General features: G+C 42.7%; 1 protein-coding gene across 10 annotated transcripts in view; it reads left to right on the top strand.

Moving 5' to 3' along the window:
• Positions 1-25894, top strand: part of PCBP3 (poly(rC) binding protein 3) — a 123508-nt gene that overhangs the window by 62437 nt on the left and 35177 nt on the right. For 7 of the 10 annotated variants that reach the window (XM_077448151.1, XM_077448154.1, XM_077448148.1 and 4 more), the window contains exons 6-9: positions 4759-4875; positions 8560-8691; positions 13811-13939; positions 19309-19452. In XM_077448151.1, coding sequence (XP_077304277.1) covers positions 4759-4875; positions 8560-8691; positions 13811-13939; positions 19309-19452 — 522 coding nt within the window. The remainder of the gene's footprint in view (positions 1-4758; positions 4876-8559; positions 8692-13810; positions 13940-19308; positions 19453-25894) is intronic. The other 3 variants (XM_077448155.1, XM_077448156.1, XM_077448157.1) reach the window with 1 other exon arrangement.

Consider the following 25894-nt stretch of genomic DNA (forward strand, 5'->3'; position numbering starts at 1 on the left):
GCTCGGAATCAAGCAGAAGAGCAGCACTTGCTATTGAACTTAATTTTTGTCGGCTTGTCGTACATGTTGTACATCACCGCATTCTTGATGTTCGCAATTTCCGACCAACTTTGTGTGACCGTGTGTATGCAAGACAAGTTTGAGCCACCATCTGTCAGAAAAAATACATGGATTTTGTTGTCGGAATGTCCGATCAATGTTCGATGGTGTGTACGTGGCATAACACATTAAAGACAAACTACAGTTCAAACTGCAGTTACAACAGTTTTCTTATCTTTTGAGACAAATGTTTTACAGTAAAAACTGATCATTGCAAGCACGCCTGTCAGTGGTAAATGATTTTTGTAATCACTCTAAGCCCCTGTACACACGGCCGGACATTCCGACAACAAAATTTGGAAAATCAGATCGTTCGGAATGTGATGACGTCCGTTCGCTACGACGGGACTATGTTCAGGCTAGTAGCCAATAGCTTTGGTCTCGTAATTTGTTCTGAGCATGTGTGGCACTTTGTCCGATCGGAATTCTCTACAAACGATCGGACAAAGTCCGATCGGATCATGTTGTGGGAAAATTTTATATCTAGCTCTCAAACTTTGTTGGTCGGACTTTCCGACGGAAAAAATCCGATGGAGCCCACACATGGTCGGGTTATCAGACAACATGGTCCGATCGGACATTTTCCGTCGTAATATCCGACGGCAGGGGCGGGCTGGGCCGGGGGGCAGGGTGGAAATTTCCCCCCAGGCCGGCGCCTACATTATCTTTAAAAGGCTGCTGCGCTGGCTGGTTGTTAGTTTTTGTTTTTTTCAGTCTGTGACGGGCAGCCTGGGTCACACAGTGTTAATAACGTCGGCCGTGGTGGCTGCTGATTGGCTGGCTCGATGCTGCTGCCCAGCCTGCGCTGCATTGTGGGAGTTACAGTCCAGCTGCGCTAAAGCTCCTGGAGGTGTGAGCGCAGCAAACTACAACTCCCACCTCCCAGGAGTCTCAGAGGCCGGCCAGGTGTGTGGTACGTCAGGGGAGGGGATGCCCGGTGTCAAGAACATCACATTGCACGTGACCTGCTGGGCGCTGACTCGAGGAGAGGCTAGCTGCAGTCTGCACTCTGCAGAGCAAATAAGAAATGGCAAGACCTGCTTCAGGATCATCACCTCCACCCCCAAAGAGTGGCAAGGACCTGGCTCAGTGTCTCCAGTCCTCACTGAAACAACGCTCCCCAGCCTGAAGTAAGGCATCTGTGAGCACCTTCATGGAATAGAATAGGAATATAATTAATAATGCATAGCATAGTCATCATGACAATTTTAAATTTTGGCAGTGGCTGCTTTTGTTTTTTTTCTAGCACCCTCTCCCCACCAGCGGACTTATCTAACACCCCCCCACCAGCGGACTTATCTAACACCCCCACCAGCGGACTTATCTAACACCCCCCACCAGCGGACTTATCTAACACCCTCCTCCCCACCACCAGTGGACTTATCAAACACCCCCCCACCAGCGGACTTATCTAACACCCTCCCCCCCACCAGCGGACTTATCTAACACCCCCCACCAGTGGACTTATCTAACACCCTCCCTCCCACCAGCGGACTTATCTAACACCCCCCCCACCAGGGGACTTATCTAACACCCTCCCCCCCACCAGCGGACTTATCTAACACCCTCCCACCCACCAGCAGACTTATCTAACACCCCCCCACCAGCAGACTTATCTAACACCCCCCACCAGCGGACTTATCTAACACCCTCCCCCCACCAGCGGACTTATCTAACACCCCCTCACCAGCGGACTTATCTAACACCCCCCCACCAGTGGACTTATTCAACACCCTCCCCCCCACCAGCGGACTTATCTAACACCCTCCCCCCCACCAGCGGACTTATTTAACACCCTCCCCCCCACCAGCGGACTTATCTAACACCCTCCCCCCACCAGCGGACTTATCTAACACCCTCCCCCCCACCAGCGGACTTATCTAACACCCCCACCAGTGGACTTATTTAAAACCCTCCCCCCCACCAGCGGACTTATCTAACACCCTCACCCCCACCAGCAGACTTATCTAACACCCTTCCCTCCCACCAGCGGACTTATCTAACAACCCCCACCAGCGGACTAATCTAACACCCCCCCCCACCAGCGGACTTATCTAACACCCCCACCAGCGGACTTATCTAACACCCTCCCCCCCACCAGCGGACTTATCTAACACCCCCCCACCAGTGGACTTATCTAACACCCTCCCCCCCACCAGCGGACTTATCTAACACCCTCCCCCCCACCAGCGGACTTATCTAACACCCCCCACCAGTGGACTTATTTAACACCCTCCCCCCCACCAGCGGACTTATCTAATACCCTCCCCCCCACCAGCGGACTTATCTAACACCCTCCCCTCCCCAAAAGCGGACTTATCTAACACCCTCCCCCCCACCAGCGGACTTATCTAACATCCTCCCCCCCACCAGTGGACTTATCTAACACCCTCCCCCCACCAGCAGACTTATCTAACACCCTCCCCCCCACCAGCGGACTTATCTAACACTCCCCCACCAGTGGACTTATCTAACACCCTCCCTCCCACCAGCAGACTTATCTAACACCCTCCCCCCACCAGCGGACTTATCTAACACCCCCCCACCAGCAGGCTTATCTAACACCCCCCACCAGCGGACTAGCCCAACCAAACCCCCCCGCACGCACGGCCAGCAGCACAGATGCCCACAGCCACCCCCTAGATCCCCCCGGCCAGTAGAGTGGACTGATCTGGGAGGACACCCACCCGCTGCATGCCTGCCACTTACCCCATCTTAGTGGTGGGTCAGGCAGCAGGTGAATTGCAGCAAGATGCATATAGGGGGTGGAGAGGAGAGAGGGGGCGGCGCCCTGGTGCCCCTAATGGGCCTGCATTGCATTTTGGTTCTTCTGCTTTGAATGGAGCCCTCAGTGAGCTGATTCGGTGGTTCAACGGGCCAATTGACTGGACTTGCCCCCCTGGCCTAAGGCTGCCAGCCCTTCCCTGTCCGACGGTGTGTACAAGTGCTTAAAGGGTACCTCCATTTTCACAGGGATCAAAAAAAAAGCAAATAAAGAAAAATAATATAGGCCTTTTTTAACCAGGGTGTACAAGCACCATGGGGTGCCTTGGCAAAGTGCCTAAAAATTGCCTCAAAATTGTATACAAGCCGGTGATTGGATGAAACCTGCCTTTTATTACACTAAGTCACAGGTTTACATTATTCACCATTATAACCTTCTGCCCTGGTTAACATTGGAGCGATTTGGCATGCAATTTGACATGTCAAATTGTATGCCAAACCGACAGCAATTTCCAGCAATGGTACCGTCTGAATAGGTGCGACGCCATTTTCCAAAAAGTAGTTTCTGTATAAAATTGGTGTATAAAATTGCAACACAGGTCATATTTTAATTGAATGTTATTAAAAATTTCCTTTTCCATCTGCGGTGCTGTAATTTTCTGTAAAATGCAATGCAATATGGCTACCTGGAGGCAGTCTGTACACAGATGGTATACAGAACGCCCCCCAGAAATGTAATTTCCTGCTAGTGTGATTGGCTAACTGATTTTCCCAGTCCGCACTAAGATACAATAAGATTTTAAGCATCCCCTGTAACATAAATGTTTGGTGAGATACTCTCAAAGGGAAGCCATGTCTAAAGGGATGCAGACCCTACAGCTTTCCTAATTAGAGCCCTGCAGGTGCTGAAGCTGATTGATAAATTTAAAACCACTCTAATACAGGTTCACTGTGCACTGGGACACAGACAAAACAAACGGCTATTTCTTCATAATAACATAAGGTAGAAATCTGCAACAAAGTTTGAAAAAACCCTTGAAATGTACACAGATCACCCAGGGAGGAATGTTTTTTCTCAAAGAAAGTGGCGTTACTCTTCAACTGACACGTTTGCAGGAGAGCTTGCTCTGTTGAAAAATAACAGACTTCCTGGCCAGATCACCAGGTTAAAATAAAAGAAAGAAAGCACAAAAAATAAAACGAATGCAGCCATCACAACTAAGAATTGGTAAGCTGCAATATAATAAATACTTGCTTTTGGATTTAATACCGCTTTAAAGCGGAATTCCACCCAAAAATTTAATTTCTGCTTTTTTTTCATCCCCCCCCCCCCCCTCAGGTGTCACATTTGGCACCTTTCAGGGGGAGGGGAGGGCAGATACCTGTATAATCCAGGTATTTGCTCCCACTTCCAGGCATAGATATCCGCGGGTACCTGCGGATATCTATGCCATATCCGGCGCCTCCTCCGTCCCCCCTGCTGTCTTCTGGGAGACACACAGGTCCCAGAAGACAGCAGGGACCTGTGCGATTGTGCAGCATGGCTCGCGCATGCGCAGTAGAGAACCAGGCTGTGAAGCAGCAAGGCTTCACTTCCTGATTCCCTTACCGAAGATGGCTGCACCTACACCCGAGAGCCGAGGGACAGATCGGCTTCGGGTGCCAACATCACGGCCACCCTGGACAGGTAAGTGTCCATATCTTAAAAGTCAGCAGCTGCAGGATTTGAAGCTGCTGACTTAAAAAAAAAAAAAATTCAGCAGGACCTCCGCTTTAAGCCTAGGATAAATGATTAAGTCCCCTGTTGGAGCCTTGCTTGCGGTAATCTGGATCAAAAGTATTAGAGAGTGTAACAGTAGGTTTAACTTGCTGTTAATGTAAATATGGTAATAATGTTATACTGATGTTTTTCTTTTTTTTTCTTTTTTTTTTTAGAGCGGAGCTCGAATTAACATTTCAGAAGGGAACTGTCCAGAAAGAATTGTTACAATAACTGGACCAACAGATGCTATATTCAAGGCCTTTGCTATGATTGCTTATAAATTTGAAGAGGTAGCTCTTTCCAATCACTGTTAATTACATGCAAGTCTTATGCCGCCTACACACGATCGGACATTCCGACAACAAAATCCATGGGATTTTTTCCAACGGATGTTGGCTTAAACTTGTCTTGCATACACACGGTCACACAAAGTTGTCAGAATTTCTGAATATCAAGAACGCTGTGACATACAACGTGCACGACAAGCCGAGAAAAATGAAGTTCAATAGCCAGTGTGGCTATTCTGCTTGATTCCGAGCATGCGTGGCACTTTGTGCGTCGGAATTGTGTACACACGATCAGAATTTACGCCAACGGATTTTTTTGTCGGAAAATTTGAGAACCAGATCTCAAATCTTGTGCAATGGAAATTCTGATGGAAAATGTCCGATGGAGCCTATATACGGTCGGAATTTCCGACAACAAGCTCCGATCGAACATTTTCCATCGGAAAGTCAGACCGTGTGTACGCGGCATAAGATATTGGGCTAGGGTTTAGTATGAGTTTCCATATTTATAAAGAAAAACACATTCTGCTTTTCTTTATGGTCTAAATAATGTATGCATAATTATGGTTACTATATGGTCAGGCCCAGGATGTGCTCTCCACTGAACTTGCTGCTGGCCCTGCCCTTGTTTGCCTGTCTTTGATCACCAGCAGGCTCCCTGCAGTCCCTATAAGAGGCTGCTAGAACAGTTTTCTTTGTAACCTGATTTGGATTACTACCTGATTCTTTGGATTTTCATCTTCCACCATCAGCTTGTTTTGTCTGGTCAACTAGTCCTGAATTTCCCTTTGGTTTGGTTTGCCCTTCCTCTTGTCATTTCAAATTGGCCAGCTTGACAAGCTCTAAACTATGTTTGGGCTTAAAGTGATTCACGCTGAAGTTTTTTTTACCCTTTTTACCCCCCCCCCCCATACGTACCTAAGCCCAGTCTCTATCCAGCGATGTGCACGAGACCCGAGGCTCTCCGTCCTTTTTAGCTTTCCCTGCTGTCAATCACAGCCAGTGAGGCAGAAGCGGGGGGCGGGCATGGTTTGGCCGTGGCTGAGTGTCTTATGGGTGCAGAGAGCCAGCTTGGCAATTTCAACTTTTTTATGTAATCAAGTCATTGTTTTGAGGAGTTTGTATTAAAATGTTACATTTTCCCCAACGGCCTCACCCCTTCCCATCCTTAGGCCCTTTACAAGGAAATTTACAATAAAGTTACAACAAACATATATGCCTTATATAGGAACCTGTAGCCTATTGATTACATAATGGTAAAAGCTCTACCCTACATATCACACTGTAGATTGCACCTGTAATCATTTATCAGGAGTTATCAACTGGAGCCAATTGAGTAACAATGAAGATGGGACTTAACCCTGCCAAACTCTACAGAACTTGAGGACAGCCTCCAAATTGATATACCAATTTTCCCTTAATCAGTACTTGGTTAACTTGGTAGATCCTGGTGGCCAAGGTTTGGATGTATGGAAATATCCATTGTTGGGCAGTGAAACAGTACTCAGACAGTGACCACTTTAAGGCAGACCTTCACCCAGAAAAACAAATTATTTACACCTGGCTCCAGTCCCTCTCGCACTATTAGGTATTTTTACTTTTTTTTGTGCAGCAGGGCAGCACTTCTTCCGCTCTCAATTTGCTGGGTGAGTAGATGTGCTGAAGGCCTGCCTGGCCTTCAGGACCTAGCAGAAACCTTTGGTGCATCAGCCTAGGTGCAGGTTTCCTGCATGTGTGCGAAGACAGAGCAGTTAAGAAGATTCCAGGCCTCTCTTTGTCTGCCCTGTGTGTGAACTTTGGTAAATGTACAGATGTGCCTCAGGTCTCTGCCAGGTCCCTTTCTTGGCACATCTGTGCATGCACCAGGTCTTCAAAAATGCCAGCCCGGGGGGGGGGGGGGCACCATTAAAGGGACTACAGAACTTTTGAGGACAGCCTCTACATCGATATATCAATTTTCCCCTAATCAGTACTTGGTTAACTTGGTTGATCCAGGTAGCCAGGGTTGGGGTGTATGGAAGTATCCATTGTTGGGCAGTGAAACAGTACGCAGACAGTGGGAACTTTAAGGCAGACCTTCACCCAGAAAAAACAATTATTTACACCTGGCTCCAGTCCCTCTCACACTATTAGGTATTGTTACTTTTTTGTGCAGCAGGGCAGCACTTCTTCCGTTCACAGTTCCCTGGGTGTGCAGATGTGTTGAAGGGCACTGCCCGTCCTTCAAAACCTAGCAGAAACCTTTGGTGCATCAGCTTAGGTGCATGTGTGTGAGAAGAAGGAGCAGTTCTGGAGATCCCAGCCCTCTGTTTGTCTGCGTGTGTGAAATTTGGTAAATGTACAGGTGTGTCTCAGATCTCTGCCAGGTCGCTTCCTTGGCAAATCTGTGCATGCACCAGACCTTCAAAGATGCCAGCTGGGGGGGGGGGGGGGGGTGGATCCACCATTAAAGGGACATAAGTTTGCGTTTAAACTTTGGTATGAAATAAAGTCAACCTGTACTCAGAAAAGTATGTAGGCTGCCATTCCTCACCTATCCTTCTGAAAAACAAATTGCTTGGCTGTCATGCTTATACAGTGGCTTTGATACTGAGAAGGAACACAAGTGCAAGTGGTTAGGGGCATGTTTTTTTATTGGCACAGTGCTACTCCAGAGCAGCAGAGGGGGTAATCATGAATCAAGATGTATTTCTTTCACTGAGGTTTTTTTTAAGGAGAGGATTACAGAGTGGGTCCAAAAACCCCATGACAATTGGAAGCAAGTAGTGTTTTTATGGTAAATTTAACAATACAGTAGGCTCACAGTGCTGGCATTTGCTCTACCAGCCCAATCTCTGTTTTGCATGCAGATTATGTTATGCTAATTCATTGATATAGTTTTGGTAATAATGACATATGTATTTGTAAATATTTATCGTTTTTTTTTATTATATGATTTGAATATGTTACTTTTAATATTGTAGAAAATATTATAAAACCTATATGACATATAGGTAGGAAAATTGCCTTTTTAATTCATGTACAGGCACCCAGAGGTTCCTGAACATATCTTTAGCAATCTAATACAGTGCCCTGGCATCCCTTTTCTGGTAATACTGACTTCATGATGAAGGTTGGCACTTTGGTCTGTCTCTGAACTAGCTCTTGGTTGGTGAAGCCACCCATCACATTAAAGAACCCATAGTAAAGTTTGGGAGACTTAAGGGAGTGGGAATCAAGCACTAAATACTTAGATAAATATGTGAATACAAATACTGGGATTTTTTCTGGCACTCATTAAAACTAAAGAAGTGAAAGAAGTGGCTTGGAGAAGCTGCAAACTTTTTTCAACATTACAGAACCAGTTGACTAACCACTAGTAGATTTACCATGACCTGTATAAATGAGAATTTTCACAGACATGCTAGTTAATGTCAGTATTTTAATATTATAGCACCCTAAATGTCAGGGTTCCTGAATCACTGTGAAAGATTACGAAATGTATGTGCAGGAACCTCTGGATGCATGCATATGAATTCTGAGAGCAGTTTACTTACATTAATACAATGTAACCTAAAGACAAGAACAGAATGTAATGGAACAAGTCATATTTTTATTGTCCTGAAGAGGGCAGTGTGACACCATCACAGAACGTTATCTTATAAATCTTACTACAGAACACAAAATCCTTATATTCTTTCTTCCTAGGATATCATAAACTCAATGAGTAACAGCACTGCAACCAGCAAACCCCCTGTCACTTTAAGGCTTGTGGTACCGGCAAGCCAGTGTGGCTCCTTGATTGGAAAAGGGGGCTCCAAGATCAAGGAGATCAGAGAGGTTAGTGCAATTTAAAGGCCAGCAGGGATGAAATACCAGGTCCCTTATATTAAAAAAACAAAATAATTAATAAAATCATTTGCAAAAGATTCCAGGAAGAAAAAAAAATGTAAAAATGTAAGACATTTTATACTTTATTCACATTTGCTTTAAAGCTAATGCATCCTACATTTCGGAATTATCTATCATTTAAAGCTGATTTCCACCTTCAAAAGAAAAGTCATTCCTCTCCACCCCTCCTCCACCTCAATAAACAAAGATCACACTCTTTTTATTTTTTTAATTCACCTTTTTTCAATTAAAAAATGTGATCCCGCTCCCTGCGCGTTATTTACCTAAGTGAATGACACGCACTGTGCTCCCTATGCCTCCTGGGGTACGCATGCCACTTATCCCAAGAGGCTTTGCCTTCCATTGACAAAGGGGGGTGGGGGGTGAGCCTTGCACCTTGCCATCAGAATGCTGAGCTCGGAAGAGCCAGCAACCTCTTAGTGATGTCACAAAGAACATGGCAGCGCAGGACACCAGATCAGTGGAAGAAGAGAAGAGGATCTCAGCAGGACAGTGCTAAATCCACTGGGAGGGTGAATATCTGAACTGTGCAGAGACTGCAACCTTTTAATCAGGGGGAAAGAAAAGAGAAAAACATGGGGAAGGTGAAGTTCCACTTTAAGGCTAGAAGAGGCCTATAAGAGTCTGCCTCCAGCATTGAGAATGCTCAACATGATCATATCGGTGGGTAGGTTTATCTTTCCCATTATCTTGATTATAGCAAGATAGTAAGCGTTGCTGGCACCTTAGTAAATTCTACATGGGGTGTTACATTGAATGTGGAAACAACAATTTCATGGTGATTAGCAGGGCAGAAAGTTAGAGAAATCCAACTCAGTGGGGACACAGACACAATAACACCTGGCAAAAACTTTACCCATGATACTCATCTAAATATTTGGTGGGAATTTTCCAAAATTAGATGATACTGAATTGGTGTATACCGGCTGGTTCATACACTTCTGGGTATCCCACAAACCCCAAAAGAAACTTTTCTGAATTTAAACTTGAAACCTGTATGAATACCCTGGATTTTTTCTTTAGCTTTTGGGGTGTTCTGCAAAGTTTACATGTACAGACACCCCCTAATTATATGCTTTCTATATACACTAATCAGCCATAACATTATGACCAATCACCTAGAATTGAGTAGGCCCCCCTTTTGCCCACAAAACTGCCCTATCCCATTTAGGCATGGACTCCACTAGACCTCTGAAGGTATGCTGTGCTATGTAGCACCAAAACAGCAGTAGCAGATCCTTTCCTCAAAGTTGTGAGGTTGGGTCTCCATGGATCAGACTTGTTTTTCTAGCACATCCCACAGACGCTCAATTGGATTGATATCTGGAAAATCTGAAGGCCAAATCAACAACTCAAACCATTATTTAAAAATTTTTGCAGTGTGACAGGGTGCAATATTTATGCGGATATAGGCCACTGCCATCAAGGAATACTGTTCCCATGAAGGGATGTACTTGGTCGGCAACAAGGTTTAGGTAGGTGGTAAGTGTCAAAATAACATCCACATGAATGGCAGGACCCAAGGTTTCCCAGCAGAACATAGCCAAAAGCATCACTCGATGTCCGCTGGCTTGCATCTTCACATACTGCAGCAGAGTGCCATCTCTTCCCCAGGTAGATAGGTAAATTTTTCTCTAATTATCGTAGGATTAACCTGTTCTATCCATTGTCCCCTGGTAGGCACCCTGGGGGAAATCCAATACCTTGCAATCAATTTTCGCACGATGTACAGTAAACGCAATATAGCTATTTGTTCATTTGGTATCCTCTCCCAGTGCGCCCAACAGACAGACAACGGGATCTCTCTTCAACTGGTAGTTATAAACCTGGGATATTGTAGATAGAACCTCTGTCCAATAATGAAAAAGGTTGGGGCATGTCCATAGCATATGTAGTAATTCCCCATATTCCCTTTGACATTTCGGCCATAATGGGCTATCTCTACATCCCCATTTATGCAGCTGCTGGGGTGTTCACCAGGTAAGAGACGCACTCACACCCGGCCATATACATGATATAAAGAAAACGGCATTCTTCAGACCAGGCCAGCTTCTTCACCATGGTCTATTTATGATGCTCACATGCCCATTGTAGGTGCTTTTGGCTGTGAACATGGGTTAGCACAGGTCTAGCCATTACAATTTGACCCTTGTCAAAGTAGTTCAAATCCTTACACTTGCACATTTTTTCTGCTTTCAACAAATCAACTTCAGGGACAACACATTCACTTGCTCCAAATATATACCAACAGTGGCGTAACTAGAACCTTCAGGGCCCCGATGCAAGAAACCATGGAGGGCCCCCTGACCTCCAGCCAGGGATCTTCTGACTGATTCCGGGGGCAGCAGGACCTGGATAGGAGGGGGAACAAATCCTCTCCATTTTCCTCCTGCAGTTACTTAATTCCTATCAGAGGGAGAGGAGGAGAAGCAGACTTTTAGTGGCTACAGGAGAAAAATGGAGGGGGTGTGTTCCTCTAAATGCCCCCCTCCCCCATCTAGGTGTTCAGGGGCAACATGTGCGCTATCACAATTGTGAACCCTGTAGTTACGCCCCTGGGATGAGTGCCAGTGGTGGTGGTGGGGGATGGGATTAGTGGCAGCAGTGGTGTTTGAGGAGGGATAGGATCAGTGGCATCGGTGGTGGGGGATGGGATGAGTGGCAGTGGTGAGGGAGAGATGGGATGAGTGGCAGCGGTGGGGAGGATGGGAAGAGTGGCAGCGGTGGGGAGGATGGGATCAGTGGCAGCAGTGTTGGTTGGGTGGGGATGGGATCAGTAGTAGCGGTGGTGGGGAATGGGATGAGTGGCAGCATGAGTGGCAGTGGTGAAGGTGATGGGATCAGTGGCAAGGGTTGTGGTTAGGGGGTGGGATCAGTGATGGGGGGGTTGAATGGGATGAGTGGCAGATGTGGTGGTGGGAATGGGATCAGTGGCAAGGGTGATGGTTGGAGGGGGATGGGATGGGAGGAGTGGCAGTGGTGGTGGGAAGATGGGATCCGTGGTGAGGGTGATGGTTGGGGGGGTGGGATGGGATGAGTGGTGGGGAGGGGAATGGTATCAGTGGCAAGGATGGTCGTTGCTGGATGGTCATGGTGGGGTGGATCAGTGGCAGCAGTGGTTGTGGTGGTGTGGGGGGTATAAATGGTGGTGGTGTGGGGTAGGGGGAAATCAGTGGCAGTAGTGGTGGTGTGGGGGGTATCAGAGGCAGTAGTGGTTGTATGGTGGGTATCAGTGGCAGTAGTGGTGGTGTGGGGGGTATCAGTGGCAGTAATGGGGGTGTGTGGGGGTATCAGTGGCAGTAATGGTGGTGCGTGGGTGGTATCAGTGGCAGTTGTGATGGTGTGTGGGTGGCATCAGTGGCAGTTGTGGTGTGTGGGTGGTATCAGTGGCAGTTGTGGTGGTGTGGGGGGTATCAGTGGCAGTTGTGGTGGTGTGCGGGGGTATCAGTGGCAGTTATGGTGGTGTGCGGGGGTATCAGTGGCAGTTGTGGTGGTGTGCGGGGGTATCAGTGGCAGTTGTGGTGGTGTGGGGGTATCAGTGGCAGTTGTGGTGGTGTGCGGGGGTATCAGTGGCAGTTGTGGTGGTGTGCGGGGATATCAGTGGCAGTTGTGGTGGTGTGCGGGGGTATCAGTGGCAGTTGTGGTGGTGTGCGGGGTATCAGTGGCAGTTGTGGTGGTGTGCGGGGGTATCAGTGGCAGTTGTGGTGGTGTGCGGGGGTATCAGTGGCAGTTGTGGTGGTGTGCGGGGGTATCAGTGGCAGTTGTGGTGGTGTGGGGGTATTAGTGACAGTAGTGCTGGTGTGGGGGGTATCAGTGGCAGTGTGCGGGGTATCAGCAGCAGTTGTGGTGGTGTGTGGGGGTATCAGTGACAGTTGTGGTGGTGTGGGGGGTATCAGTGGTGTGGAGGGGGGATCAAGAGATGTGTGCCACTCACTTGTAGATCACTTGGTTCCCCCTCCTTGCTCGGTCTTGCTTGGGTGAGCAGGGAGGCTGGGCTGGGGCCTGTGATTGAAGGTGTGGACGGAGACGATGGGCGGAGCAAGCAGGGACAGAGAATTTGGGCGGAGACTGTGCGGGCAGAGGGAATGGGCGGAGAGGATGGGCGAAGCGGGCGGGGACTGTCCCCGATGAGTGCGGGAGCAGAGGATGGGCGGGGAGGATGGGCGGAGCAGTCGGAAAGGATGGGCGGAGCTTACCGGGACTCCGCGTAAATGACTATCTCCCGGGCGGCGGCGGGCCCCCTTACAGTGGCGGAGCTCAAGGGCCCAGTCGCAAATGCGACTGGTGCGACCCTGATAATTCCGCCACTGTATACCAACAACTTTCAGATGGCATTTCATTTTACTTGTCAGTGGTCATAATGTTATTGCTGATCAGTGTATAATACCTGCCTAGCATCGTTAACAATAAAATGGGTGCTAGGCAGAAAGGCAAATACACAATTTTATGTCCAAGAATGTTCTCAATATAAGTTTTTAACTAAATGTCCATACACTTGTATCAGCTTTAGATCCAGAGCGCAGCTCACTCTGTGGTAAATAGACAAAAAGAAGAGAAGAAAAGCCCCACAAAGTGTAGTATGTTAGATACGATTTAATATGTCCCCCATATTGCCATCCCAAGAGATAGGCAGTAAATAGGCTCATCGGTGGGGCTACACTATGAAGGGTCTGTCCATCTATTTTCAAAGTGCTGGGCAGTGGTGGGAAAATAGACGGACAGACCCTTCATAGTGTACCCCTACTGATTAGACTATTTACTGCCTATCTCTTGTGAGTAACCCATTATAGGGGCCATATTAAATCGTATCTAACATACTCTACTTAGCGGTGCTTTTCTTCTCTTCTTTTTGCTTAGCACTGTTAAAGTGACTATAGTGTCACTTTTTTATCTTGCTTGATTTATAGTATTAATGTTATATGTGCATAAAGTATGCTAAAAAGCAAAAACATAAGTGCATAGTATGAAGGCTAATTTAAATGCTAACAGTATAAACATATGACATGTCACAATCTATGGTACATTGTTATTCTTTCTCGTTTTTCAGTCTACAGGCGCTCAAGTGCAGGTAGCAGGAGATATGCTGCCTAACTCCACAGAGAGGGCAGTAACCATTTCGGGCACCCCAGATGCCATTATCCAGTGTGTCAAGCAGATTTGTGTGGTGATGCTGGAGGTACAGTGTATCGGAGTAGCGGTAATGTAAACAAGCACACCACACTTCATTCAGAGACACATTACAGTAAGAAGACAAGGACGACTTTATAATGTAGGTAGTAACGCATATATATTAAAGCTGAATTCCAAGTATGGCTTTATTTGCATAGTTACATTGGTCCAGATTGGACCAGTGTATGTATGCATATGCCATACCTGTGTGATCCCTGTGGAAGCAGAGAATCACTGTGGTCACCATTACTACAGTGATTGTTGCTATCTTCCATGTCCTGTGCTGAATGGCTGTCTGCTCCATAGTGAACACAGGGGGCTGCTCATTCTGCAGAGGCGCCATTTACAAAATGTCCTGTATTTTTGTCAATGAATGCAAGGCATTCTTTGAGTGGACAAGGTATATATTCTGACAACACTAGCACACTTTGTCCAATCAGGGAACACCTTGTATTCACTGAGAAAAGTGCAAGGTGTTCTGTGAATGCCAAGCAAGCAGCCCCCTGTGTTCACTATGCAGCAGGGCAGATTCTCATATAGGACCGGGAGGATAGCAGTGATCTACTACATTGATTCCCCGTTTCCAAAGGGAACTCAAAAGTATGGCATATGCATATTAACATTGGTTCAACCTGGGCAAATGTAACTATGCAAAAAAGCCATAGCTGGAATTCCACTTTAAGTCAAAGCAATCTTTGTTAGAAAGGTAGGAGCAAATTGATAACTTTAGTGCAAATCAATCTTGGCTACAGGTGCTACTTGAACACTCAGGACATATTACAAGCCAAATGATGTGCATACATACAGACAGGCCTATTCAGTAAAGTAACATTGAATGTGTATAGTGTAGAAATACAAAGAAACCAATCACATTTTTTCTTTCACTTGTCAGAAACCTAGCTGCTCTTACAATAATTAAAGTGTTACTAAACCCAGGACCCCGCATTCACTGTATCTGGTCTCCCACAGTACACAGTACATGAAAATGCAATTATTTTAGTAAACATAAACTGCTAAATACCTTTTTTCATCTGCAGTATATAGAGGTCTTCTGATTCCTATCAGTTTCTGATTAAAGATTTTAGGAGGAGCTATCATTCTACTGACTGTCCTATGAGGCTACAGGACCTCTGACCCTCTGTCTGGACAGTGCTAATTGGCCCTGTGCTGACTACATGCACCTTCCCAAGAAAATAAGAACTTTATAACAATACACATCAAATTGAGCATGCGCAGAATGACTCCAATTCTCTGTACTATCAGCAAACTGATTGGGGACAGTGGAAGGGGGGAGGATCAGAGAGGACAGGATCAAACAGCCTTTTTACACATTGTGGAGGATTAACCCCTTAGGTTTCTCACTGAGTATAACAAGCATGCTACATATACATATACAGACTGATTTTACTGTTGTGGGTTTAGTATCACTTTAAGCTGGCCATAACTTATACATTTTTTTCTTCAATTTCCTTTAGATTTACCTTGAACTATGTAGTGCAAGGGCCTGCCTGATTGCATACATATTTTATGTCTTTAGGTTTGACCTCATATTATATGGTTCTGGTAAATCTAAAGGAAATTGTACAAGACAATTGAAAAATATATGGCCAGCCTTAGAAAAGTACTATTACTCTTACTGAAAGTTCAACACTTTTTCACCTGAGCAGATTAAATTGACATTTCCAGTCTAACTATACAGCTTGAATGGAGCAACTGCATGATGACAAGTGCCTGTCTTATAGTACAGTTCTTTTCCTGAGCAACTGTGGAACCCCAGATTCAAAATGCAGGTTTAATATAACTCAACTTTTCTGGCTGGAGCACTCTATCTTTTCCCATTGCATACTGTGCCAATAACAACACCTCAGTGTCATACAATGATCCTCTCATTGCTTTGTAGGTGTTAGGAAAGGAGAGGCAGAGCAGTCCAAGTTGGAGGGGATGCAGCCTCTGTTTAGTGCACGCCCTTGGTAGAAAGTACAAATGTGTACTATAACATATATTGAGTAAACATGTAGGGCCAAATAATGTACTAAACAACATTTTCTGCTATACAGGTAGTACCAAAGTGCCAGAATGTACCCGCTTTGGCTAAAATGTGATTTAGTTAAGGAGCATCCCAAAAAATCCTGACTTCCAGGGTATGTAGGAAGGAGGAATGCTCCTTCTCTATCTCACAATGAGGTTCTTGGTTTCATGAGTATCTTAATGCAATGCCCAGGCGTTGATATTGAGAAACAGTGTCCCTAGCAGGGGCATATGTACAGGGGTTGCCATTGTGACCAAGCCCCATGCTCCAAGGGGCCCGTGCGGCCCCCTGTATGCCTGGGTAGGAGGACGGCGGCATGTAAAGGAACCAATCCTGCCATGTAGCTGCTGAATGCTCGCTTCCCTTTCTCTCCCTCCCACAGATATTCGGCAGCTGCAGGAGGGAAATGGAGTGCATCGGTTACTCCACATGCCGCTCCCGCCGCCTCCCTATCCTTGTCCTGCTGCCCCAGGCCCCTGTGTGCTTCCCTGGTCCCCCCTGGCCCCCTGTGTCAGTATAGAGAGCCAGGAAAGGGCCAGTAAATGTGTCTTTTATCTGCCCCTTCCTTTTCTTCTTTTCTTTTGAATAGAGTCGGTAATAGTTTTTTTTATTTATTTATTCATAGCTGCGGCCTCAGTTTATGAATGAACAGGACGCTCTGTACAGAGCTATTCCTGTCTATTCATTATGTACAGCTCATGCTTCAGAGAAAGGCATGAATCTGTCCTCATTCCCTTTCTGTGCCTCAAAATTGAGACATCATGGGTCTGTTTAGACCCCTGATATTTCACCAAATCCCCCCGAACGGGGGTCCTAAAAAATATGTAAAAAATAATAAAAAAATGTAATTGTAAAAAAATTAATAAAATAAAATGGTAAAAAAAAAAAAAAAAAAAATGAAAACAACAAAAATAAAAACCACTGACACCAGTGAAAAAACGACCAGGGTCGCAAATGTTGTACTTTGGTCAACTGGGCTTTGGTGTTCCTCCGCTGTGGGGGGACCCCAAGACACCAGGAAGATGGCCCACTGCGGGACTGAAATAAAGGGTCCCACAATGGGAGTAAAGGGCCTGGAATCAGTAGGAAAGTGGGCAGGAGCCGTTTATGGTTTCTTGCACCAGGGCCCAGAAGGTTCTAGTTACACCTCTGGTCCCTAGGCTTATACATATCCAAACTTTCACCAAGTTAGTAGGAACTTTGAGTGATTTGGGCACAGTGCTAAGGAATATTATTGAAAATCTGCAGGGATGATCTGGCACATTATTGTAACAACTTTAGAAATGTTTTCTTTAAGGCAGGTTTTATTTAAGCAAAACGATTAGATTAAAACCAATGAAAACCGCCTAACAGGTTAACTGTAAGCACTCTCCACAATTGCATAAGAGACATCAGCACATGGAATAATAATATGCGTTGCTAACGATTAATAACTGTTAACTTAATTTTAATGTGATTCATTAGCAAGGAAAACACGACACATATGTATGCCATTATTAATAAATCTGGGAAATGTGTATCCATGTGGAAAAACCATTTAATAAAAATCTGGAAACCCACCTCCTTTCATGAATATTTAAAACAAAGCTTCACCAGGGACTCCTAAGATGCCATTTAATTAACACTGTACTCATAAATAGAATTCACCAACATTGAGCCAGAAAAAGAGAGTGGGGTTCCTAAGGAATACAATTTTAGAGTGCAACTAAAAGAGGAAGTCTCTATATTGTGAATTAAAACAATATTTCCCCCCAAAAATATTACAATGAATGTAAAGTTTTGCATTACCAATATAAAGTTAAGGACATTGAAACAAGTTAAAGATGATGCTACTAAATAAATTGCATTCTAAGTTTTAGTTACACTTTGATTTGATGTAAGCAAATCTTTACATTGTGGTCAAAAATACGCACATGCTATAATAACTGAAGGACATTAAAAATGGTTCAACTACAGAATATACACTGATTAGTTGAAATATGCAGAAAACCATACTTGGCCTGTGCTTATTTATATCTCTGCATTATTTAATAATTGTGATATTGGGCAGTTTATTATATGAGTACAATTTTTTATTTTTTTTGACTACTAGTACAGTAATGCCACCAAGAGACTTGGAAATAATAGAGTTTAGATTGTGAAACTGTAGGATTCCATGGGGTTTATTTACTAAAGTCTGCATAGAAAGGCTGCTGAATTTTATTCTAAGCTTAGTCAATATGGTGAAAATTCACTTTGCAAAGAATACATAATCACATAAAAGGAAAAACAAATATCTTGCATATGATAAGATGTTGGAAGTCAGCAGTACTTTGCCTCATTCACTAGACTAGGGATAAATTACCTAGCAAAGTGAACAGCTTATTTACCTTTAGTAAATCAATCTCTATGTATCAGGTCTTTTGGTGCTCTAAGAAGCCATGAGATCCCCATCGTTAGTAAGGGTAGTTTATTTCAATTGACTTAGGAAGGGAGTAGATAATGTTGACTTTACAAATTCAACGTTCATTTAGTGAAGTTGTATTTACTTTACTCACCCAATCATGTGCAACACAAATCCCTTTTTTTTCTTTTTTTCTTACATATATTTGCATTAATTCAGTGAACTCATCTTAACTTATTCATGTGGATAAATAAATATTAATTTTGTAAAGTCACCATTCTCTATTTAGTAATCAGCCCCAATGAAAACACTGTGTTTGTAAATCACCTTTGACCAATAAAATATACACAATGTAATGTTTATTTCTAGACCCGGTGGAGTTCATTTACTAAAGGAGAAGAACATGTTGACTTTGCAAAGTGTCTGTCCATATTTTCTTGCTTGTGATTTGATGATTGAATTAAATACAGCTTCATCTTATCCAATGAGTGTTGTAAACATTGACTTTGCAATGTTAAAATGTTTTACTCCTATAGTAAATCAACTCCACTTAGTCCTACTCATGAACTTAAATCAATAGAAACATCTTTTGAGATTACATTAGCTGTAACATAGGCTAAACAATAATAGCCGACAATGCATTTATCCTTTGTAACTGAAAGTTAATAGGCTCAACCATAAGAAAAGCAAAAACGTTTAAAAGATAACTGTGGTAGGTTTGCTAAGAAAGAATCAGATGTTCATAAACATGCATAAGCTGTGTCTTTTTATTCCAGCTAATGGCTTTTATTCTGGTAGCCATTACTCATCAGTTAACCATAGCACTGACATTATCTCCATAGCACACATTTATTCTAAGTGTCTTGCTTTCTTCAATTAGAGCTTTGTTAATATGTGGTGATTGTTGTCTGATTTTGGGCGGGTGCTCTAATATTATTTCTCCCTCTCCTATCCCTTCTCCTAGTCCCCACCAAAAGGTGCCACAATCCCTTACCGTCCAAAACCCGCCTCCGCCCCTGTCATTTTTGCAGGTGGTCAGGTAAGAGCGGACCCGCTGGGTGCCTCCACTGCCAACCTCAGCCTATTGCTGCAGCACCAGCCTCTGCCCGTTAGTTTTACAAAGATTTTCTTGCATGTTCTCTCATCCTACAAGTGATCACTCATCAGATTGGAACATAAGCCATGAAACACTGCTGGCCTGGTGCTCCTACTATACTTATGTACACAATGAAAAGCTTTAAAGTGGGTGTAAACCTCTGAAAAATTAACAGAGCATACTCCTCTATAGTGTCTCCTCTATAGTGTCTGTAGTATCAGGTTATCCTGATACTACAGAATATTGGGCGATAACTTGCCCTCCCACCCCAGCAAACAAAAGGTGATTGACAACCTCAGCTGCATATTTTTCCTTATTGTCCTGTGTAGAGAAGGGGGGGGGGGTGTCTTTTACCTAAACTTAGGTCGCAAATTACACTTATCTCTCCTCTCTGTGGTGTGCAGTGTGCAACCTCAGATCCCTGTCCCCTGCCTGCTGCAGCTGAGAAATGGCCTTTGATCTGTGTATTTCAGAAGGCTGTAGGGAAGGGAGGTAAAGAGGTACAACCTATGTAGGAGGATTTGCTTAATCTCTGTGTATCACCTGAGGCTATTCACTTCAGTGGGTTTATGTAATGGCCTGTACACACGATCCAAATATCGTACGAACAATATTGTCCGTGGAAGAATCGTATGATTTTCGGATCGTGTGTACACCACTTTATGACCAAGTAGCTTTTGTTTTTCTTTCAATCTACAAAGAGATTTTATCTAACAAGTAAAACAATAAATGTCCATCCATTAGTACCAGATAATGAAAAGCAGGGCCTGCTTAATCAATCTGCCATAGAGCTTAAGGCATTTTAAAGTGGCACCTAAAGCAATATTATAATATGTAATAATATTGCTTGAGCGATCACTGTTGCAGGTCTAAAGAGATATGTATCTACATGATTTAAGCCCACAATTGTTGCATTAGTATTTCCTATTGGAGGGAATGTTTAAAGTGCTGCAATAAAAGATGAAAAAAGGAAAGGGGGAACAAGCCATGGGACTTTAAAGGTGCCAAAAGAATAAATTGATTACAATTAATAAAATTCAATACGTTTTATTACAGCAATAAAAAGTGGATAAAAGATTCCTTGTTATATCATTTGTTCAATTCATAAGCAAATACAGACACTACCACTCTACATGTTTCACTTCAAAAGAGTTTCTTCAAGAAACTGTTTATGTTGACCCGAGAAGCAGGTGATCATTCTGATTCCTGCATCAGTTTTTGGTATTTTTTTTGCCATGCATCAAGAGTGCTGTGTGAATTAAATGCTATAAATCAGTGGTCATCAATCCTGCCCTCAGGGCCCACTAACAGGCCAGGTTTTATTTATTACCTTGGGGAGATGCAGACTAGAATACTGCAATCACTGAGCAGCAAATGATATCACCTGGGATGTATTTCAGTTATCTTGCAAACCTGGCCTGTTAGTGGGCCCTGAGGACAGGGTTGATGACCACTGCTATAAATGACAGAGAAACATAGGAATAATTACATAAAGTTTTGGAAAGAGTTTTACATCTATCAATATATTGGTATACATAAGTACACATATTTGGTTTTATTTATAGATATTATTATTAGCAAAAGACAATTTTAAATAATATGTGAATTGAGATAAAGATGGACCTATAGGATACCATTGGAACTGGGTTAGTCAAAAAAGCAGAGAAATCCTGATTGATTTCAATAGATGCCCTATCAATGGATGGTGTGTGACCACAGGGGAGAGACAGATATAACTCCTATTTCCTATAGGAAAGATATACATGTATATGAGAAAGAAGATTTTCCATATTTTTGTCTAATTAACTGTCAAAGATGTATGGGTAATATTTACCTCACTTGCATTTGTACAATAGGATCAATTTATTTTTCCCCTCTTCTTTCAAGAGAAGGGTAACCCAATTTTGATGATGGAGATATGGCAGAGATGAAAAAATGCTGCTGAGTATCCTTGAAAAGGAAACCAAGACCCACCAGGATATCCATTCACATTGTATTGATTATATTTGAAACTTTCAAAAAGGATAAGCAGCTTGTCTTGGGTTCCCGTCCAAATAAAGAAAATATCATCAATATAGCGAGGCCATATTGGTAGAAAAAGATAATCAATACAATCTAAAGTTCACCATGGAATACCACCAGCAAAAATTAAATTTTTTGGATGTTCAGATACTGATTAATCAGGATGACAATCTTGGGTCTACATTGTTCCGTAAGCCATCTGCAGGAAACTCATTATTACATGCCAGCAGCTCTCATCCTGCATCTTTGGTGGCTAGTGTGCCTTTTGGGCAATACTTAAGAGGAGGAGAAATTGCAGTGAAAATGCAGAATTTGAGAAGGAGACAAAAGCACTTCAGTTACACCTCCATCAACAAGGTTACAGTAAAAACATTTTTTTAAAAAAAAGCCTACATTAAAGCTAAAATTAAAGATATAGCATTATTGAGGCATGGCAAAAAAACACCAAAAACTGATGCAGGAACCAGAATGATCACCGGTTCTCGGGTCAACATAAACAGTCTCTTGAAGAAGCTCTTTTGAAGGGAAACATGTAGAGTGGTAATGTCTGTATTTGCTTATGAATTGAACTAATAATATAATGAGGAATCTTTTATCAACTTTTTATTGCTGTGATAAAACGTATTGAATTTTATTAATTGTAATCAATTATTCTTTTGGCACCTTTAAAATCCAGTGGCTTGTTCCTCCTTCCCTTTTTCATATGTTAAATTGGGATGTGGTGACTGAGCTCTCTGCCCTTACCCTTAAACCTGCTGCAATACAAGGACACTATCATGAGAAAATAATGAAGGCTGACATTACTGAACATTGCTTTGAAAATGTCAATTGCCTGGCAGTTAGTTACAGAAATAAGGAGTTCTGACACTGATTTACAGCATGCTTGTTCCAGGACTGTGACGAAAGTGTGCAGAAGTCAGACACTGCTTGGCATTTAGCATTTTTAAATAGAGGCCTGCAATGATAGCCCCATGCTTCTCTTATGATGGAGTCTTTTTAAATACTATATGCTTGAGGCTAATCTACTGTTTTTGTGGTCATAGCTTTTGCTGCACCACTTTGAAGTGGAACTAAAAGGAGAGTACTCACCTTCCCAGAGCTCCCTTGCCGGCCGTGGCATCTTCTCCTGTGTGCCGGGTTTTGGCCATATTCATTGGCTGGCATCACTGTGGTTCTGAGGATCAAAATATGTATTGATATTCAGATGATTCTGTAGATCTGTATATTATCTTGCATCCATGACCATCTTTGAGAGTTTCTTCAAAAAAGGATGTTTTTTTTAAAGTATAAATGGTAATTCTGTTATTGTTGACTTCTCCTTAAAATATGAGTTCCTTGGCTGTCAAAATGATGGTATCAGCAATCTCTCTGTGACTGGCCTAAAATCAGTATGCAGATTAGGAGTCCTTCCTTTTTTCCGATGTGCATGTTTGTTCCAGATCAGTTTAGGACCGAAGACGGAGACAGCTAGGCAGCTAGTATTTCAAAAATAGATCATTAGTGATAGTCACCATATTACTTCCTGTTATTCAGATACAACTCATAAAAGCTCCATGACCAATTGAGTTTGCTGAAAACCACAGGCCAGCAGTGTTATTCAGAGCTAATGGTCCCTCATCGTATGCATGAAGGGGGGGGGGGGGGGGGGGGGTAACGAAGTGGAACATCTTTATTAAAAATGTTTTTGAGAGACGGATAGGAGTCTTAATTACTTTTTTTTCATTATAATTGATGTCTAGCATGCAGCTAGCCATAGATGCTTAGAAGTGTGATGACAGTGACATGTATTCCATAAAAAAAGTTTGAGGACTTAGTCCAATGGTATTTGTGGTCGTGACTGTGGTTTTTGTGGTGACCAACAAAATAAATGCCAGTATATAATACTGCACAATATACAAATGAACAAATGAACAAACTCAGGCACCAAATGCAATCATTCTGTGAACTGCTACTGCGGCTTGGGAACCAATGACACTAGGTCAAAATCGAAAACTTTTTACTTCTAACTAGCCCATGTTATTTTCTCCAGATGGATTGAGCAGGGCTGTTAACTATATATTTTTTTAGCCTATACTTTTAATATCAGTGGTGGTCAAAAGTAAAACTTGAATTCCAGATGGACACTGATAATGCATCCATATACTAATTGGAAAACCCTAACCTTATTATATATAATGTAATTGAACTGTACTAAAAGCAACCTTCTGTAATCCACTTTTAACCAGTACTCAGAGACGAGTTGCTAGTGTTAGGAGCCATTTAAACAGATGGATGACTTCATCAAAGTACTTCTTCATCTACATTACCCAATCAGCAAGCTAGGGACTGGATGAGGTCTTGTCAATGTGTTGTAGAAGCAATGAAGGTTCTAGGCCTGGCTAGCAGTAGACGATTAAGAATTCCTTGGCATTTCTCTCTGTGTTATTCTCTCTCAAAATCATAAATACACTTATACATATGTTTAACTTGTGCTACAGTGTAAATAAAAAAATATACAAGAATGAGTAGCAGTATTAAAAAAAGGAATATAAACATATGTTTCATTGGAGTCATTAAGTGCATTGTAATCGTTTTAAAGCTGGACTCCGGTCACAAAAACTGTCATTTAAATAAATAGCGAGAACCGTAGCCAAAAAAGATATATTAACTTTTTCTGCACCAAAAGCCTTTTAAAACTCCAATATTAGCTTGTAAAAGTATCAGTTACATCATCATTATGCTGTTCTTAACCTGTGGAGAGAGTGGACCTGGAGGAAAGAGGGCAGAGGGAGCATCAGGCTCCAACAACTACAGGCTGCCTGTTATGAAAAAAGGAGAATAAATGTATCAATACACCATGTGGTGTGGTGGATACACAAATAGTAAATGAGCGTGCCACGTCCTAAATTAAAGTCAAAAGAAAGAAGGGAGGGCTATGGACTTTCTAGGCACAATTACAAAAACTGTTATTAAAAAGGTATAGTTGTATTTACAAAAATAACAATACATTTATAAACATCTTAAAAATTCATAAGCAATCATGAGTTCATCAACAAGAGATGTTACCGTTATTTATGCCGTAGCCATAATATACTTTATAGTAGGAAGAAGACATTTTCTTTTTCAAAATGTCTTCTTCCTACTATAAATTCTGCTTTTGTCTAAATGTGATGCAAATTCAGCTATACAATCTGTTTGGCTGAATTTGCATTGCACGGACTTTGCATGTGATTTGCACAGCAGACATTGCAGCAGTGGGAACCCAGCCTAAATGTAAGAATGTTTCTTCCTTTTAACTGTTACACTAATGTACCATGAGCTGTAGATATAATAGTTACTAGCAGGTATTTCTAGGGTTCTTCCATGTTAAAAAGGTTGAGAAAGATTGTCTTAGGCTTAGGGTATGGTTTATAGCAGTTCATTGCGAAGTCAGTGTGAGAGCAGCTTTACACCAAGTATTCCAGATTTTATGTACAGTGCCTTGAAAAAGTATTCACACCCCTTGAAATTTCCCACATTTTGTCATGTTACCTCCAAAAACGTAAGTGTAGTTCATTGGGATTTTAAGTGATAGACCAACACAAAGTGGCACATAATTGTGAAGTGGAAGGAAAATGATAAATGGTTTTCAAATTTTTTTTCCAATAAAATATATGAATAGTGTGGCGTGCCTTTGTATTCAGCCCCCCTGAGTCAATACTTTGTAAAACTAACTTTCGCTGCAATTACAGTTGCAAGTCTTTTTGGGGATGTCTCTACCAGCTTTGCGCATCTATAGAGGGAAATTTCTGCTCATTCTTCTTTGCAAAATAGGTACAAGAAATAAACCGCGCTATTCAAAGAAAATATATTCCCTACAAGCAGCAACTCCAATCGTAATACTCCGATATAGCAAACTAAATAAAAAGGTGGGCTGCGCTAAAAAAACAAAAAAACAAAAACTAAAACCAATAACCTCGACTCTAATAAAAAGGCTCAAGTGCCACATATATTGAAGGGTCTACAACCCCAAAAAGAAGGGGGATAGTTAAAAAAATACTAAATGACGTGAAATCAAATATAAGAGAATTAATAATATTATGAAAAAATTATAAAAAAATATAAGTGAATGGTGTCTTAAATAAATAAGTGAAAAAATTATCACAGTATAAAATCACATATGGGGACCTTAACCAGAGTTCACCAAAACAAATAATTACAAACAGGAAAAAAAATTTATATCACAAAGTGTATATATCCCTCATGTTTAAAAAAACACATAAAGAATTAAAAAATGCAAAACAAAAAACAACTCTAATAAATATACAATAAAAATAGGAAAAGAAATTAATAAAAATAAAATCAATTGGAGTCCCAAAGAGAACAGTCAGCAGATGGTGATAATTCGTCCAAAGTGAGGATATAAAGCTGGCACCCACAATACTTCGTGTCTAAAAAGGTCAGAGAAGCCACC

The sequence above is a fragment of the Lithobates pipiens genome, unplaced genomic scaffold (assembly GCF_037356315.1).
Source record: "Lithobates pipiens isolate NorthernLeopardFrog02 unplaced genomic scaffold, aLitPip1_a1.2 Scaffold_22, whole genome shotgun sequence".
Lineage (NCBI taxonomy): Eukaryota > Metazoa > Chordata > Amphibia > Anura > Ranidae > Lithobates > Lithobates pipiens.